The 16,878-nt window shown below is 38.5% G+C and overlaps 1 protein-coding gene across 1 annotated transcript; it reads right to left on the bottom strand.

The window, feature by feature from the left end:
* Window positions 1-14,386: 14,386 nt before the first annotated feature.
* Window positions 14,387-16,815, bottom strand: LOC138899895 (uncharacterized). The gene is made up of 3 exons (XM_070186594.1): window positions 16,719-16,815; window positions 14,809-14,853; window positions 14,387-14,724 (listed from the first exon to the last, which is right to left on the bottom strand). The coding sequence occupies exons 1-3, from the start codon at window positions 16,813-16,815 to the stop codon at window positions 14,387-14,389; spliced, it is 480 nt and encodes a 159-aa protein (XP_070042695.1).
* Window positions 16,816-16,878: the final 63 nt, after the last annotated feature.

The raw sequence follows: 16,878 nt of genomic DNA, 5'->3' as shown, positions 1-16,878 counted from the left end.
AATCTTAAGTGCTTCCATAACGTAACTCACTCTGGATCACTGATCGAATAATTCCTTTCGTTCCTTCTCAACTTTCTTTAAATGTAAGCAATTACTTTTCCTGATCGTTTTGCCACTTGTTGCATGCATACTTAGCTTATCTTAGTTCCCATGCATGCCGAAATTTTTGTGCAACTCATATGATCTCGAATATTACTTTTGATTTTTCTTCCTGTTCCTCAGCCACGGTAGGTACCACTTTCTCATGGAGTGCATACAATGTTGTAGTGAGACTGTTTTTACATGACCATTATTTCCTCTTTAGGTCACTATGCTTAGGTTGAAGCCTTCTTCCTTATTTCCTCAACTAGTCTTTTGTTGTAGTACTTAGGGAAGACCTTCTGACTCTTGTAAAGTTGCGACCTTATTACATCGTATACTTGACAGAATTTTTTTTGATGTTCTTCCTCACCTATAATTATCCGTAGTTACTTATTTCCACGCCCTTGTGCTTGTAGGGTAGCTTCTGAACTGAAGTTTTGACTGTCTTCCCATTGAGACTAACTTTTATTTCCATAACATTTATACGGTACCTTTAACTACCTCAACTTTTTTCTGAATATTTCTCAAGGGTCACGATGTCGTATCTGCAAGACTGAATTTCCATGTGGGGGTTCACTATGTTTATCTTGCACGATCTGTTGATTTGTCTGTAACCTCTAGCCATAACTAGACTCTTCTTGAATCAACTACTAACTGCTCGTTGGTCCATTCTTATATCTGTATTCCACGTAATCCCTCTTCGGTTATTCCCTTTGTCTTAACTTATGTCTCGCACTGGCTCCTTATTTATCAATAACATCTCGGGTAGGAACCCTTACTTCCTTTCCTTGAAATCGTGTTTGCATAATATTCTGGAATCGTAAAATATCTGTAGGATTTGAATCAGTGCAATCTCATCCCTTTTCTCATTTTTATCGCATTCTTCCTTTACCATTCCATAGCTACCAGAACCGCTTAATTCTGACTTAATACCATATCACTCCATATTCCCCCCTTTAGGGGAGTACTAAGATTTAGTGCTACGATGATCTACGTATACATGTTTTTACCTCTTCATCTTTGGTGTATTTCCACATCACCGATGATCCTTACTCGCCTCGCGATAATCCTTCTGTACCATGGATAACGAAATTCCTTACTCGCGAGGGCGAAACTTAGTGTAACTGGCACATAGAGTCCCTTAAGCTTAACTTTGCTCGCCTTGCTTGCTCTAGGGAAGCGTCTTCCTGAATGACCATTCTTTGAATTTCCCGTGAATCTTCTTCTGTTGTCCATTCTATTATCGCCGAAACGCAATCTAAAATTCTCATGATGCCGACCATTATCAAATCACTCAGTCCGAGTACATGTTTAGTTTACCTTGTTCACTAGTCCATACTGATTTCTATTACTTTGGGGTCTAACGTTTCTTTCTAGAAGTCGGGTAGGAGTCGCAAACGTATTTCTCGAAATGAGTATATGACTTTATGGCCTATATTCTTTTGTTGCCTCAAGGCCAGTCACCTCTCGTCTTTTCCTTCACTTGGCTATAGACTCTGTAATACTGTCATTTTTTTTGTCTACCGTTGTCATCCATGTATCACATCTTACTTATAATGCTTCATTAACTCTCTTCTTATTTCCCGCTAACATTGATGTCTATCACTTTATTCTGAAAAAACGAACAAGACATTCTTTTGCTTTTAGCTCCCCTTGCTCCATCTACTGGATCTTCGGTTTGCCTAACATTCTTTCTCTACTAGGGACGGGAGCCATACTAAGGTAATATTTATCCCTTCAAGGCTTCCAGTTCCTATCTTTGTAGTACTCATATCTAGCTGTACTATTTTAGAGTGCACCATCTGGGTGTCTCACAAGGAGATCTATTACCACATTTGCAATATCCTTTGGAAATGTCAACTAACACAAATAATCCATCCATCATTTTGGGTTACTTTAATACCATCCGGATCCTGATATCCCGTCCTTCTCTTAAACCATATTTGTTAGCTCCCATAGGGCATAACTTAGATCAGTGTGGCCAATTGTACATACCTCTGTTACTGTTGGAGGTAACTCATAATGCTTATATTTCTCTACTTGAATTATAAATACTGTTAATCTTCATTAACTGGGTACCTCGTACCCTTCTTCACCTTGCTTCTTTTACTTGCTGAAACTTGTGTCTACCTTCCGATTCTCTTATTCCTTTTTACCGTAAGAGTGGATAGGCATTCTTGCCTTAGGGATCCTTATCAAAAGGCTTACACGTCTTAGTACACATATGATCTATTGAAGACCTTACATTTACTCATCATAAGCATCATGCAAAATCGAGTCCCTCTGACTCAACTCTTTCACAGCCATATGCAATCTCTTACCAACCATCTTTCTAGATGTAGGCATCGTCGTATTATGAATAAGATAGAGTTTAGGAAATTAAGTTCTTACAACTAAGCTCTACCACACGATCTAGAGTAAGAAGAAAGAATGACAACCCTTAATTCCCTATAGCCTCCTGCTTATAAGTGAAGTGCACAACACACCTATAAATAAGACTCTACTAGACATGACTTGTAGACTCCCTAGGACAGAACTGCTCTGATACCACTTTTGTCACAACCCAAATCGATGGGCCGCCATGGGCACCTGGTACCTTACTCAACCGAGTACAAATATAATGTATCTCTTCATATCATACTACCATAGATAACTGAGCCGGAGAGGCTGCCGTGAGATAAGTAGAATACAACACGAAATACCAACTTTTACATAATACATACGAGCCTATAAGACCAATGTGATCCATTATATACTTAAAACATAGGCCGACAAGGCCGTACAAGTATCCGTAAATAACATCTATCTACAAGCCTCTAAGAGTACAAAAATATCATAAAGGTCGGGACAGAGCCCCGCCATACCAATCAACACATGACCTAATCATACTGACCAAATAGCAACTCCGGAGCAAATGGAGCGCACCGGCATCTTCCGCTGAGATGATAGCCTACTTGGAGGACTCTCGACCTGTCTATCGGGACCTGTGGGCATGAAATGCAGTGTCCCTAGGCAAAAGAGACATCAGTACAAATAATATACCGAGTATGTAAGGAATAAAAATCAGTAAACCATAGGCATGAGAAAAATATGGAGTAAAAGACTCGACATGTGTGTCTGAATAACTCTTTGAATCATTAATATTTACAATGTCATGCATATGCGTATAAATATCATACCAAGCATGGGTATATACGTTCATAACATCATCAAGCCTCTGAGGGCATCCCATCATATCATTTCGGCCACTGTGAGCAAATCATCAACGTATACCAGCTGATCAGGTAGTGGTGCGTATATAACGCCGTAACCTTTTCCATATCCCATATACATATAATATACATATATATGTGTATATAATGCTATCTGGTCATGGGTCAATATAAATGAATGCAATGCATAAGAAGTACGTCAATAAAATCTTTCAGAGTGTCATAAGACCATTATACCTTTGATTAATATCATGAAGTAATGTTTATCAACTTACGTATTTTCTGAGATCCATGAATAGATGATAGAATAATAGGATACATGGGGAATCAAGAACATAAGCATCGCTAGCATTTCTATGAATAGGGTCATTTATGAAAGTTGTGCATTTACTCGTTTTGTTTGTATCGTATGTATCATGCCAAAAGGAAATAAAGGATAGCATTAACATATCTGGACCGATTCTTTTCTTCTAACACACGTCTTGCGACAACACGTAATGGCGGATCAAAGTAGGAAAAAATCCGTATGATATTCTTGAATTCTTGAACTCTTGCGTGAATATCTGTTGCCTAACATTCTGATATAAGACCTTTCTTTAAGAGTGGATATGTGAGTGACTCTTTCTTAAAAAAAATAGATATGTGGCTCATGTTTTGAAGAATATGATCTTTGCTTTGAAGCTTTTTCCTCCGTAAGCTTCAAGTTTATATATTTCCCTCTTAACTTATGTATATTAATCTCTTATCTTTGAGATTTATGGCCCCCACCCATTTGTGATGTTTAAGCCACAAAATCCTCCAAATGTGCCACCTATTTTATGTACTTAAGAGTCACAATCCATGGCTTTGTGGGTTGCCACGTTTTTGGCTTTATAAAAATTATCCAATAACTTAATTAAGCTTATCCAGAAATCCTTAATTAACTTGTTAATCTTCCACTAACCAATAATCCACATAATTAGGAATTATCTCAAATTACTTAAAATACTACTCACTTTTAGCATACTTTATACACCTTACTATCATGGCCATGTGGTACCTTGTATGACACTAGTCCATAAATACCGGGTATTGTAACTCGGGCCGTATTTTATCCCAAAATGTCAAACTTCAACGAAATTTATTTTCTTCGATTTGCTTACCCTCTCACCTTCACGAATTTACTTATCACTTATTTGAAATAGCATAATCCTTATAATCCCAAAATAATCTCATTCCCGAACTTACGTCGATTAACTTACGATGAAGCTTTAACGTACGAAAATGTGGAATGTAACATCTCATTTCCAAGCTTACATTAATTTACTTATGGCGTACTTCCACGTATGAAAACATGGGGTGTAACAGTACGTTATGATGATGTTAGACCCAAAGAGCAGCTTGATGATGATCTAGCAGCACCACATAGTGGCTTATATATATGTATATGGTTTTAAACGAAATCATACATGTCATACGCCCTCAGCGACATTTAGAGCTACATGTTGTCTCTTCCTTATCTCTATTTACATTATTGCTTTTACTTATGCTTTCCTGTCTTACATACTTGGTACTTTATTTGTGTTGACGTCCCTTTTTGCTTGGGGATGCTACATTTCATGCCTGCAGGTTACGATAGACAGGTTGACGATCCTCCTCAGTAGGTTATCAGCTCATCAAAAGGTATTAGTGTTGTCCACTTGGTCCGGAGTTGCCTTTTGAGTCGGTATGCTTATGTACATATTCTTATGGGTATGATGGGGCCCTGTTCCTCCCTTATGATGTTTACGTACGCCAAATGAGCCTTGCCCTGCTATTTAAAGTTTGGAGAATCACCCACCACCTAAGTGGGTCCCATGTGAGCTGTTTGCACAGTCTCGCAAAAACTCAAATATTTCTCTACTCCGACGTCATATCAATGAATGGTTTAATGCGTTTGAAACTAGACTCGTAGACCTTCAATTTTGTATGTGTATAATCCCTTAATTCCAAGTATATTGGGAGACAATATCAGCTAAATTTGACCTAAGTTTCAGCAAATTATGAATGTAACTTATGATGACCTTTGATAACTTTTGTTCCACAACTCGCTTGACTTCAAAACATAACACACGGCTATTATACAACTAAAATAACTCATAAAATAACCTTATTATCATGTTAATCACCCTATTCTCATCCCAAAAGTACACGTTATAACCTTCCCAACTTGTCGACTTTCGACGAAACTTATTTTCTTCAATTCGTTTAGCTTCTAAGCCATCCAACACTCTTGGTACTTGTTATTCATGATCTTAAATATTTGTAACCTCCATGGTAACATGATTAACTTACTTTATATGCTTCAAAATATAATCTCATTTCTGATCTTACATCAATTGACTTACGATGTACTCTCACGTACGAAAATATGGGGTGTAACATCATTCCCTCTTTGAAACATTCATCCTCGAATGTTAGCTAATGCGCTTATAAGTGTCATAACCTATAGCTCTTACAAATACTTTAATATTATCCTTGCCATCTAGGCAACTGTTCGGTGAATAAATCAAAACGCCAAGGCATTCCCCCCTTTAGGCCTCTTTCTCACACCACGATTTGTGGTCGGAATTCTTCCAATCTCGTAACTGTTGCTACTCTATGTCATGGATCCTGTACGACTCTATCCTTGTATGTGCACCTATGTGACTCTTCTCTCCTTTTTCCTCCAGCTTTTAGCCAATCTCTAGGCCTCACTTTGTGAAAATTTAAAGAACTATGACAAGCTATCCCTCTAGGCATCTATAGGTGTACTGAAGTTCTTCTCTTAGTACTTTGTCGAACTTACGAATATTGATATACATTGCTTCATAGCCTCAGTTATCTATACTTATGGCTTTACTAAATCTAGGTAGGTCATACTATACCCTAACTCTTACTTCGGTTTATTATTACCGAGGTATGCTACCCAACTCCAGGTTACTATCTCACTGCTTATCCCATATGTATAAATCTAAGTCCTTTAATGCTTCCTTATTACTGTTCAAATTAAGAATGGCATCATAATCTCCTCTCATACTTTTGAATTTTTATGCATCTATTGTTGATTCACCTTAATGTTGATCTATAATATACCACTGATAACTTGAAACCTATTACATAATACATTGTCCCTAGGGCTCACATCTCATCGGGGATCATCTGAAGTGATTTTCCTGATCCACCTAGGGATGATACTATACTTCAATAACTGTATTTCATAGCATCCCAACGTGATTCATCTTATGGGGGGTATTCTAATCTCGTGCCATCCATGAAATCCATTTTCTTTAAATCATTACTCAATCAAAAGCCCAAACGTCATCCTCTTATCTATCACAATTACACCCTTATTCTACTACTAGGGAAGCATTTCATCTCTTCTAAATGCTCCTAGTCTTAGACTCTTTTTCATTCATTAAGGCTATACTAAGCTTTCTATAACTTATGGAAACCATCAGCTCTCTTGTTTTGATGGGTTTGATCCTGAGGACTTACCTATTCTCGTTACCTTCTCACTCATATTTTCTTATCCTTATTCCTATCTACCTAAAACCTTATCGCTCTATGATACTTCATCTTGCGACCTACACATATCTATTTATACTACTCGTAACCTTCCTTTAACTTGGTAGCAGCATAGATTTCCTTTGGTGCCTTCTCAGTTGTCTTTAAATGTAATCAATTGTCACGATGTCGACTATTATCAAATATTCTGGTCCCTAATTCATGTTCGGTTTTATCTTGTTTACTAGACCATACTAATTTATGTTACTACAGGGGGTCTAACTTAGCCTTCTGGTAATCACGCTGGAGTCACCAACTCATTTCTCGAAATGAAAATATGACCTTTGGCCTATACTCTTTTATTGTCTCAAGGCCTGTCACCTCTTGTCTTTTCCTTCACTTGACTATAGACTATGTCATCGTGTCATATTTTGATTTACCATTATCACCCATTTACATCTTACTCATAATGCATCATTTACTCTCTTCTTATTCTCCTGCTAATATTTCTGTCTATCATTTTATTGTGAAAACTTCAACAAAATATTCTTTTCTTTTTAGCTCCCCTTGCTCCATCTACTGACACTTCGGGTCGCCGAACATTCTCTCTTGACTAGGGACGGGAGCCATACTAAGGTGAATATTTATCCCTTTTAGAATTCCAGTGTCAATCTTCTAAATTTTTCTAGGCATTCTAGTATTTCATATCTAAATGTACTATTCTAGAGTGCACCATCGAGGTGTCTCACAAGGAGAACTATTACCACATTTGCAATATCCTTCGAAAATGTCACCTAATGCTAACAATCCATCCACCATTTTGGTTTACTCTAACCCCAGATGGATCCTGATATCCTATCCTTCTATTAAACAATATTTATTAGCTTCCATAGGGCATAACTAAGATGGGTGTGGCCAATTGTACATACCTCTATTACTATTGAAGGTAACTCAGAATACTTATATTTTTCTTCCTGAATTGTAAAAACTGATAATCTTCACTAAGTGGGTATCTCGTACCCTTCTTCACCTTGCTTCTTTTACTTGTTGAAACTTGTATCTACCTTCTGATTCTCTTTTTGCTTTTAAACCATATGGGTGGATAGATATTAATGCCTTAGGGCTCCTTAGCAAGAAGCTTACACGTCTTAGTACACACATAATCTACTGAAGACCTTACATTTACTCATCATAAGCATGATGCAAAATCGAGTTCCTCTAACTCAACTCTTCCACAGCCATATTCAATCTCTTATCAACTGTCTTTGTGTATGTAGGTATCATTGTATTATGAATAAAGTTGAATTTAGGAGTTTGAATTCTTACAATTGAGTTTTACCACACGATCTAGAGTAAGAAAAAAGAGTGACAGTCTTAAATGCGTTGTAGCCTCCTGCTTATATGTGTGGTGCACAACACACCCATAAATAAGACTCTACTAGATACAACTTATAGACTCCCTCGGATAGAACTGCTCTGATACCACTTTTGTCACGACCCAAACTGGAGGGCCCCGACGGGCACCTGGTGCCTAACTCAACCGAGTATCAATGTAAAGTATCCTTCTTATCATACTATCATGGATAAATGGGCTAGAAGGCCATCATGATATATCCAAAATAAAATATAAGGGAATACTCGACATAGGACGACCCAACATGGAATAGAAACTTATACATGTGACATACGAGCCTATAAGACAAAAATGATCACTTGTACACTAAACATAGGCCGACAACGCCATACAATCTTCCATATACATGACATCTATCTACAAGCCTTAAAGAGTACATAAATATCATAAAGGCCGGGACATGGCCCTGTCATACCAATCAATACATGTCCAAAATATATTGACCAAATAAGTAACTCTGGAGCAAGTGGAGTGTACCAACACCTTCCCCTGAGCTAATAGCCTATTAGGAGGACTATCAACCTGTCTATCGGGACCTGCGGGCATGAAACGCAGCATCCCCATGCAAAAGGGACGTCAATACAAATAAAGTACCGAGTATGTCAGACATGAAAGCAGTATATAAAAGACATGAAAGAAACATGGAGTAAAGAACTCAACTTGTAAGTCTGAATAGCTCTGTCACTCATGAAACATTTGCAATGTCATGCATATGCGTATAAATGTCATATCATGCATAGTTATATGAATACATAACATCATCAAGCTTCTAAGGGCATCCCATCATATCATCTCGGCCTCTGTGGGCGAAATCATCAACGTATACCAGCTGATCAGGTGGTGGTGTAACGCCATAACCTTTTCCCATACCCTATATACATATAATATACCTGTATTGTTGCTCCCAAACACACACGCAAGTATACGTGGTCGTACAAGTAATATAGGATTGTAAGTCCAAATATTATACCCATAGGGACTTGTGATTAACTATGTACTAAATTAAACTAGCACTATTAATCTATCCAAGCAAATATCTAACTATGAATTATTAACTAAAACTAATCTAGAGTAACAAACTAAGAGATTAAAGGAAACAAGTTGGCAAAATTAGACACGAATTCAATGGGAGCCGATATTCTAAAGCTATGGGTTACCTAACAATCCCGTTGAGTCTTCCACTTAAATTATCTAATTAATTTATCTGGTTTATTGGTTGACAAGGTTGATATTACTCGTAGCCTTCTCCCGAAGTACTACTCGCCTATTAAAGTTAACCTAACGCCTATATTCCAATGAAATTAGTATTAACAAGAACGCATTAATAATTACCGTACAATAACCAAGCAACGCGATTAGGTATATCCCTATCCTAACTGCAAATCTGTTCCTGATACTCAGGTTCAAGATCTTGCTCTACCCAATCTTATATGAAATCTAGAATTCCCTCTCCCGAGTTCAATCCTAGATTCGTAGATAGTATTTAATTGGTGATCAAGCAATTAAATAATTAAGCGCAAGATTGAATAAATAAACTAATATGATAAAATAATAAGAACAATTCAAGCTTTAAACTACAATATTCATGTAGCACCCACAACTCTAGAATTAATAAACTATGAAATTAAGTGAAGAGAAGAGAAAATAAAATTAGTTTGAAGCCTCCTCCAAGTGTGGTATGTGTTTCCTGTCTCCAAAATATGTTAGATCCTCTCCAAATTAGGTTTAGAGCCCCTTTTATACGAGTTGGGACCATGTAGGGCTGAAATAACCTTGTCCCGGATGAAATAGAAAAAAACGCGCACCACAGCATCCAGACTAGCGCGAGGCGCTGGCCTAGCGCTAAATCCAGTGAGTTTTGCGATTTTGCTCTTGAATCCTACGGATGCCAGGTACGGTTTTTTGACTTCTCTCACTATTTGTATTTCTCTTTGAATTGTATTTCTCATTTCTTCTTGTCTTCAACTTGGGGGGACAAGGGTGTCCCCCCCTTTTTTATTCTTTTAATTTTCTTTCTTTTTCTTCTGCGATTTATTCAATTTTTGTTCCAAATCTCTTCATCTTCACACTATTTTATTCCTACACAGTTAAAATATATTATTAAGCATAAAGTAATGTAATTAATACTCAAAAGATGATTAAAAGTGCTACAATGTGAGGCAATAATGGTTAAATATATGCATTTTTGGCGGAATATCAACACCCCACACTTAGACTCTTGCTCGTTCTCGAGTAAGCATTAAAATCACTCTCAATAAATCAAGCCTAGTAACACAACCACTTCGGTTGATAGTAACAATTAGTCCCTGTAGCAACTCAAACCATCAGATATACACTTCCTGATCATCATGCAAGATATACAAGTCACAAACAAACAACAAATTTCTAACCTCCTAACCTCAGAGAGGGACTCTAACTCGCCAAATTTAAGCTCGCTCTCCTACTCTGTCAAATAAAAATAACATCACCTATCTATCATGAAATAAGTGCCCTCAGAAGAATAAATAGTCCATACACTCAAATCAAAGAATGAATATAATTTAAGGACTTAGCATCAAAGAACAACTCTCTCACTCACAAAGAATTCACATGTATGCAAAATAAACCATATGCTTGCCCATTATATACATCTCTACTAATTAAGTATGCTCGAACAGAATTAAATAGGACTTTAACGGGTTGTAGTGTTGGCTAGGGGATGGGTAGGAGAACTATATAATAGTGGCTTGCACTTCCCTAAGCATTGTGCACTTTTAGACTTCATCACCCATTATTTTTGTGACGCCCTGAGTCTGGGGGCGAGACCGGCACCCAGTGCCTCACCTATCCTTGCATACCACTTGCGACTAAGAGACTCTGAACATGTAATGTCATACATTAGCCATGGGCCACATTACAAGATAATGTGCGATGCAAAATATAAAATTGAATAGAGACTAACGCTGACTAAATGTCAACATAATGTTGGGCCGGCAAGGCCGTCATAATTACTACAACTGACAAGCCAACAAAAATATACGTGCAGGGCCTACAAGCTCAATATACTGCACTAACTGACAGGATATGTCTACAAGCCTCTACTGATAGATGTACTGTGATTAGAATAGGGTCCCGACCTACCCATAACCTATCTACATATATACACAAGATGTACACAAAACATCTACACTCGGCAACCTCGAAGGACGGAGAGCTTACCGATAAAGCTGAACTCGGGCAACACCTACTGAGGAGGTCTACCCGTCTGCCTGTCTGAACCTGAACGCATGAAATGCAACGCCCCCAGGAAGGGACGTCAGTACGAAATAATGTACCGAGTATGTAAGGTAATATACTGAAAGCTGAAACTGAACTGATAATATAATAACTGAAAGCAACTGGGGGTCAAAGATAATTTGAAGATATGCTCACCTATTGATACTGACTCTATTATAGTAAGTAAAATAGTTGTCCGGCCTTATAAGGCTCGGTATATATATATATATATATATATATATATATATATATATATATATCCTCTCTACCGTAGTAGGCTCACTCATAGGCACTCGGCCATACTAGGCTCTGTATCTCGACCAACTGGGCTAGCTCATAGGCGCTCGACCATAGTAGGCTCGGTATATAACTTACTATCTGATCAGAGGTTGCCCAATAGGGGCTTGCCTATCGATTATATCTCGATGATAATGAAAATACTGTAATACTATATATATATATATATATATATATATATATATATATATATATATATATATATATACACTCTCTGCTCTCTTCACTGGAAAAAGGTAATACTCAATTGAATATGAAGTCCCGATAAGGAGAATATTGTAGCTTACAAAACTAGGAAAATATACGTAAATTTCGGGATATAAATTTTTCTTTATGTCTCGTTATCAAACTTGTATAATTATGAGATCATGCCAAAATGAAGAAAGGGCTTAGCCATAACATACCTGGATTAAGAAAAAGTCTGTATGATGTTCTTGGACAAGATTGCACCGTACTCCTTTAGAATCGCAAAACTTTACGTTGCTAAAGTTTTAATAATTTTCGTTGGATTGGTTGAAGAATCACGCTGCTTAATGTAACATTTAGAATCCGATTCAAGTGTTTGAAAATGAAAAGTTGAAAACTTATAAGAATGGCCAACGTTCACATCCTCTGATTATAATGTCTTGTTGGAATTGTTAACGTCTGATGTTGAAAGCTTATAGGAATTGTTGCAAGAAATTTTTGTTGAAAGATTAGGAATTGCTAACGTTTGTTGTAGTGTTCTTGTATTCAAGACTTTAGAAATGAAATGCCTTTTGACTATCATACTAAGTTGCCACCTAATCAACAATGACTAAGAGTCATTTGTTTGATTTAGGGGCTTGCTGCTATGTGGGGGTGGGGTGGGGATTTTGATCTTATCCAGTAATTAATTAACTAATTAGGTAATATCCCGCTATCCGGTAATTAACCAATTACCCGCATAATTAAAAATTATCTCAAATTACTTAAAATTCTACTTATTTTTAATACACTTTATACATCATACTATCACGGTCATATGATACCTTGCTTGGTACTAGTACATAAATATCGGTTATTATCTCTCGGCCCGTATTTTATCCTAAATCGACAACCTTCAGCGAAACTCATTTTCTTTAATTTGTGTACCCTTTCCTTCATGGCACTTACTTATTTCTTGTTATAAATAGCATAAATATGCTAACCTCAAGATAATCTCATCCTCGAGATTATGTCAATTAACTGAAGACGAAACTTTAACATACGAAAAATGCGAGATGTAACATCCTTCCCCCCTAGAAACATTCGTCCTCGAATGTCTTCTATTAGATACTTTGGGAAAATTTTTACCAGAGTCTCTTCCGTACACTAGACTAAAACCAACCTGTACGCAACCAGAAAACATATTATACATGTCACATATGGCCACTGTCTATAAATAGCAACACTTGGCTTTAAACAACTGTCCATTATAAGTTCTAAGAGTAAAAAATGAGAGCTTAACCGATGATCTACTGGCTTGAATAGAGCTGTGCTGAGGTATCCCACCTCGAGCCATATCTTCAGTTTGAAATAGGTGGGGATATTTAGACTTTATTTTTTCCTCCGCTTCCCACGCCATCTCTTCCACATTCTTGCTCCTCGATAAAACCTTCACGGAGGCTATTTCCTTATTCCGTAACTTGCGTATTTGTCGGTCTAGGATGGCAACCGGAATTTCCTCGTATGAAAAGTCCTCCATAATTTGTACATCATCTGTGGGCACCACTCGGGTAGGATCGCCAATGCACTTCTGTAGCATGGACACGTGAAAAGCCGGATGGACAAACTCTAATTCTGTGGGCATTTCTAACTCGTAAGCTACTTGGACCACTCTCTGAATGATCCTATAAGGCCCAATATACCGTAGGCTAAGCTTCCCCTTCATGCCAAACCTCATCACACCCTTCATAGGTGAAACCTTTAAGAATACCCAGTCATTAACCCCGAACTCTAAGTCTCATCGTCGCACATCAGAATATGACTTCTGACAACTCTGAGCTGTCAACAGTCACCCCCAGATAAGCTTTACTTTTTCTATGGCCTGTTGAAACAAGTCTGGCCCATGTAATCCAGATTCTCCAATATCAAACCACCCTATAAGAAATCTGCACTTACGCCCATACAAAGCCTCGTACGGAGCCATCTGGATACTGGAGTGGTAACTATTATTATATGCAAACTCGATACGAGGTAGATGTTCATCCCAACTTCTTTTAAAATCCAACACATATGCTTGTTACATATCCTCGAGCGTCTGAATTGTGCGCTCGGCTTATCCATCAGTTTGTGGATGAAAATCTATGCTGAGATTCACCTGAGTTCCTAGACCTCTCTGAAATGACCTCCAAAAATGTGCTCCGTGTAGTCGCACTATCTCCTTAATATATAATTTTTCATAATCTTCTTACGTACATGTAGATCTGACCGGTAGGAAATGAGCTGATTTAGTGAGCCTATCGACTATCACCCATATGGAATCGAACTTATGATGAGAATGAGGTAAACCCGTGATAAAGTCCAAGTTTATAGCCTCCCATTTCCATGTCGAGATCTCTATAGTCTGCATTAGCCCTCCGGGCTTCTGGTGCTCTATCTTCACCTGCTGGTAACTAGGGCATTAAGCGACATATTCCACAATGTTCTTCTTCATATCATTCCACCAATACACATCCTTAGTGTCATGAAACATCTTGGTCGACCCAGGGTGAATGGAGTACCACGAATAATGTGCCTCTGACATAATCCTATCTCGTAGCCCTGCTACATATGGAACACACAAACGACCCCTGTATCTGAGAACCCCATCTCCCTTGAGTTCTAACAAAAGCTTCTTCTGCTGCGGAACTCGCTCTTTCAAATCGACCAATTCTGGGTCCTCGTACTGCTTCTCCTTTACTTCAACTATGAGAGATGATTTTTCAATATTTTGGAGTACAACTCCACCATTGCCAGAGTCTACTAACCGACCCCCCAAACAAGCCAATTGATGAATCTCTCTAGTTAATTGTCTTTTTTCGGCCTCTACATGTGCTAAGCTACCCATAGATTGACGACTTAATGCGTCTGCTACAACATTAGCTTTCCCTGGATGGTAGAGAATGTTAACATCGTAATCTTTCAATAACTCAAGCCATCGCCTCTGTCACAAATTCAACTCTTTTTGCTTGAAGACGTATTGCAGGCTTTTATGATCTGTGAATACATCAACATGAACACCATATAAATAATGCCGCCATATCTTAAGTGCATGGATAACCGCAGCTAATTCGAGGTCGTGGGTCGGATAATTCTGCCCATACTTCCTTAACTTCCTTGAAAACATACGCAATTACTTTCCCATGTTGCATCAGGACACATCCTAACCCGACACCTGAGGCATCACAATACATGGCATAACCATCTGGACCCTCTAAAAGTGCTAGAACTGGCGCTGAATTCAACCTATTTTTAAGCTCCTGGAAACTCCGCTCGCAAGCCTCCGTCCACTGAAACTTAGTTTCTTTCTGCGTCAACTTCATTAATGGTGCCGAAAGAGAAGAAAACCCTCTACGAACCTCCGGTAGTATCCTGCTAAGCCTAGAAAGCTACGAACCTCTGTTGGAGTGGTAGGTCTAGGGCAGGATTTCACAGCCTCAATCTTCTAAGTCTCTACCTTTATACCTCCATCGGATACAACGTGCCCCAAGAATACTATAGACTTCAACTAGAACTTGCATTTAGAAAGCTTAGCATATAATTTACTATCACGGAAGGTTTGGAGTACCGCTCGCAGGTGGTCCGCATGCTCATCCTCTGAACGTGAATAAACCAAAATATCATCAATAAAGACTATCACAAATAGATCTAAATATGGCCGAAATAGGCTGTTCATCAAGTCCATAAATACAGCAAGTGCATTCGTCAACCCGAAGGACATGACAAGAAACTCGAAGTGGCCATATCGGGTCCTGAAAGCTGTCTTGGGGATATCTCTCTCCCGAACTCTAACCAGGTGGTACCCCGATCTTTGAAAAAGCATCTAGCTCCCTGCAACTGATCAAACAAGTCGTCTATCCTTGGAAGTGGATACTTATTCTTAATAGTTACCTTGTTCAATTGCCTATAATCAATACACATCCTCAGCGAGCCGTCTTTCTTCCGCACAAACAGTACCGGTACACCCCAAGGTGAAGTACTAGGCCTGATGAAACCTTTCTCCAGCAAATCATTTAACTGCTCCTTCAACTCCTTCAATTCAGCAGGTGCCATTCTATACGGAGGGATGGATATTGGTTGAGTTCCCGAAAGCAAATCGATGCCAAAATCAATCTCTCGCTCTGGGGGAATACTTGGAAGTTCATCTGGAAATACATCCGCGTACTCTTTTACTACTGGAATAGACTGAAGTGTAGGTACCTCAGTATCTATATCTCTAACTCGCACAATATGATAAATGCACCCTTTTGCGATCATTTTCCTAGCCTTCAGATAGGAAATAAACCTACCTCTGGGTGTCGCTGTATTACCTACCCACTCAAGGACTGGCTCACCCAGAAAATGAAATCTAGCTATCTTTGCTCGACAATCAACTGTGGCATAGCAAGCTACCAACCATTCCATGCCCATGATAGCATCAAAATCTAACATCTCTAGCTCAACTAGGTCGGCTGAGGTCTGACGACCACAAACTGATATCGTACAACCTCGGTAAACCCGTCTAGCAATAATCGATTCTCCCACCGGTATAGATACTACAAAAGGATCACTTAGTATTTCAGGCACTATACCAAACTTCCCCATGACAAATGGGGTAATACATGATAAAGTAGATCCTGGGTCTATCAAGGTATAAGCATCGTGAGAGCAAATGGTTAACATACCTGTCACAACTTCTGGTGAGGATTCCTAGTCCTGTCGACCCGCTAACGCATAGCTATGATTCTGGTTACTACCTGAACTGAACCATCTACCTCTGCCTCGACCTATACCAGCCAAAGACTGAGACTCGCGCCCTGAAGGATGCACGGGCATAGATGATCCTGTTGCTGAATTCGCTGGTTGCGCCATACCCTGAGAATCTCTATTTGGGCAATCTCATATCATATGCCTCGAACGTCCACATGTATAACA

The sequence above is a fragment of the Nicotiana tomentosiformis genome, chromosome 10, assembly GCF_000390325.3.
Source record: "Nicotiana tomentosiformis chromosome 10, ASM39032v3, whole genome shotgun sequence".
In the NCBI taxonomy this organism is placed as follows: domain Eukaryota; kingdom Viridiplantae; phylum Streptophyta; class Magnoliopsida; order Solanales; family Solanaceae; genus Nicotiana; species Nicotiana tomentosiformis.
The sequence above is the reverse complement of the archived record's forward strand: the minus strand, read 5'-3'. Positions and strand labels throughout refer to the sequence as shown.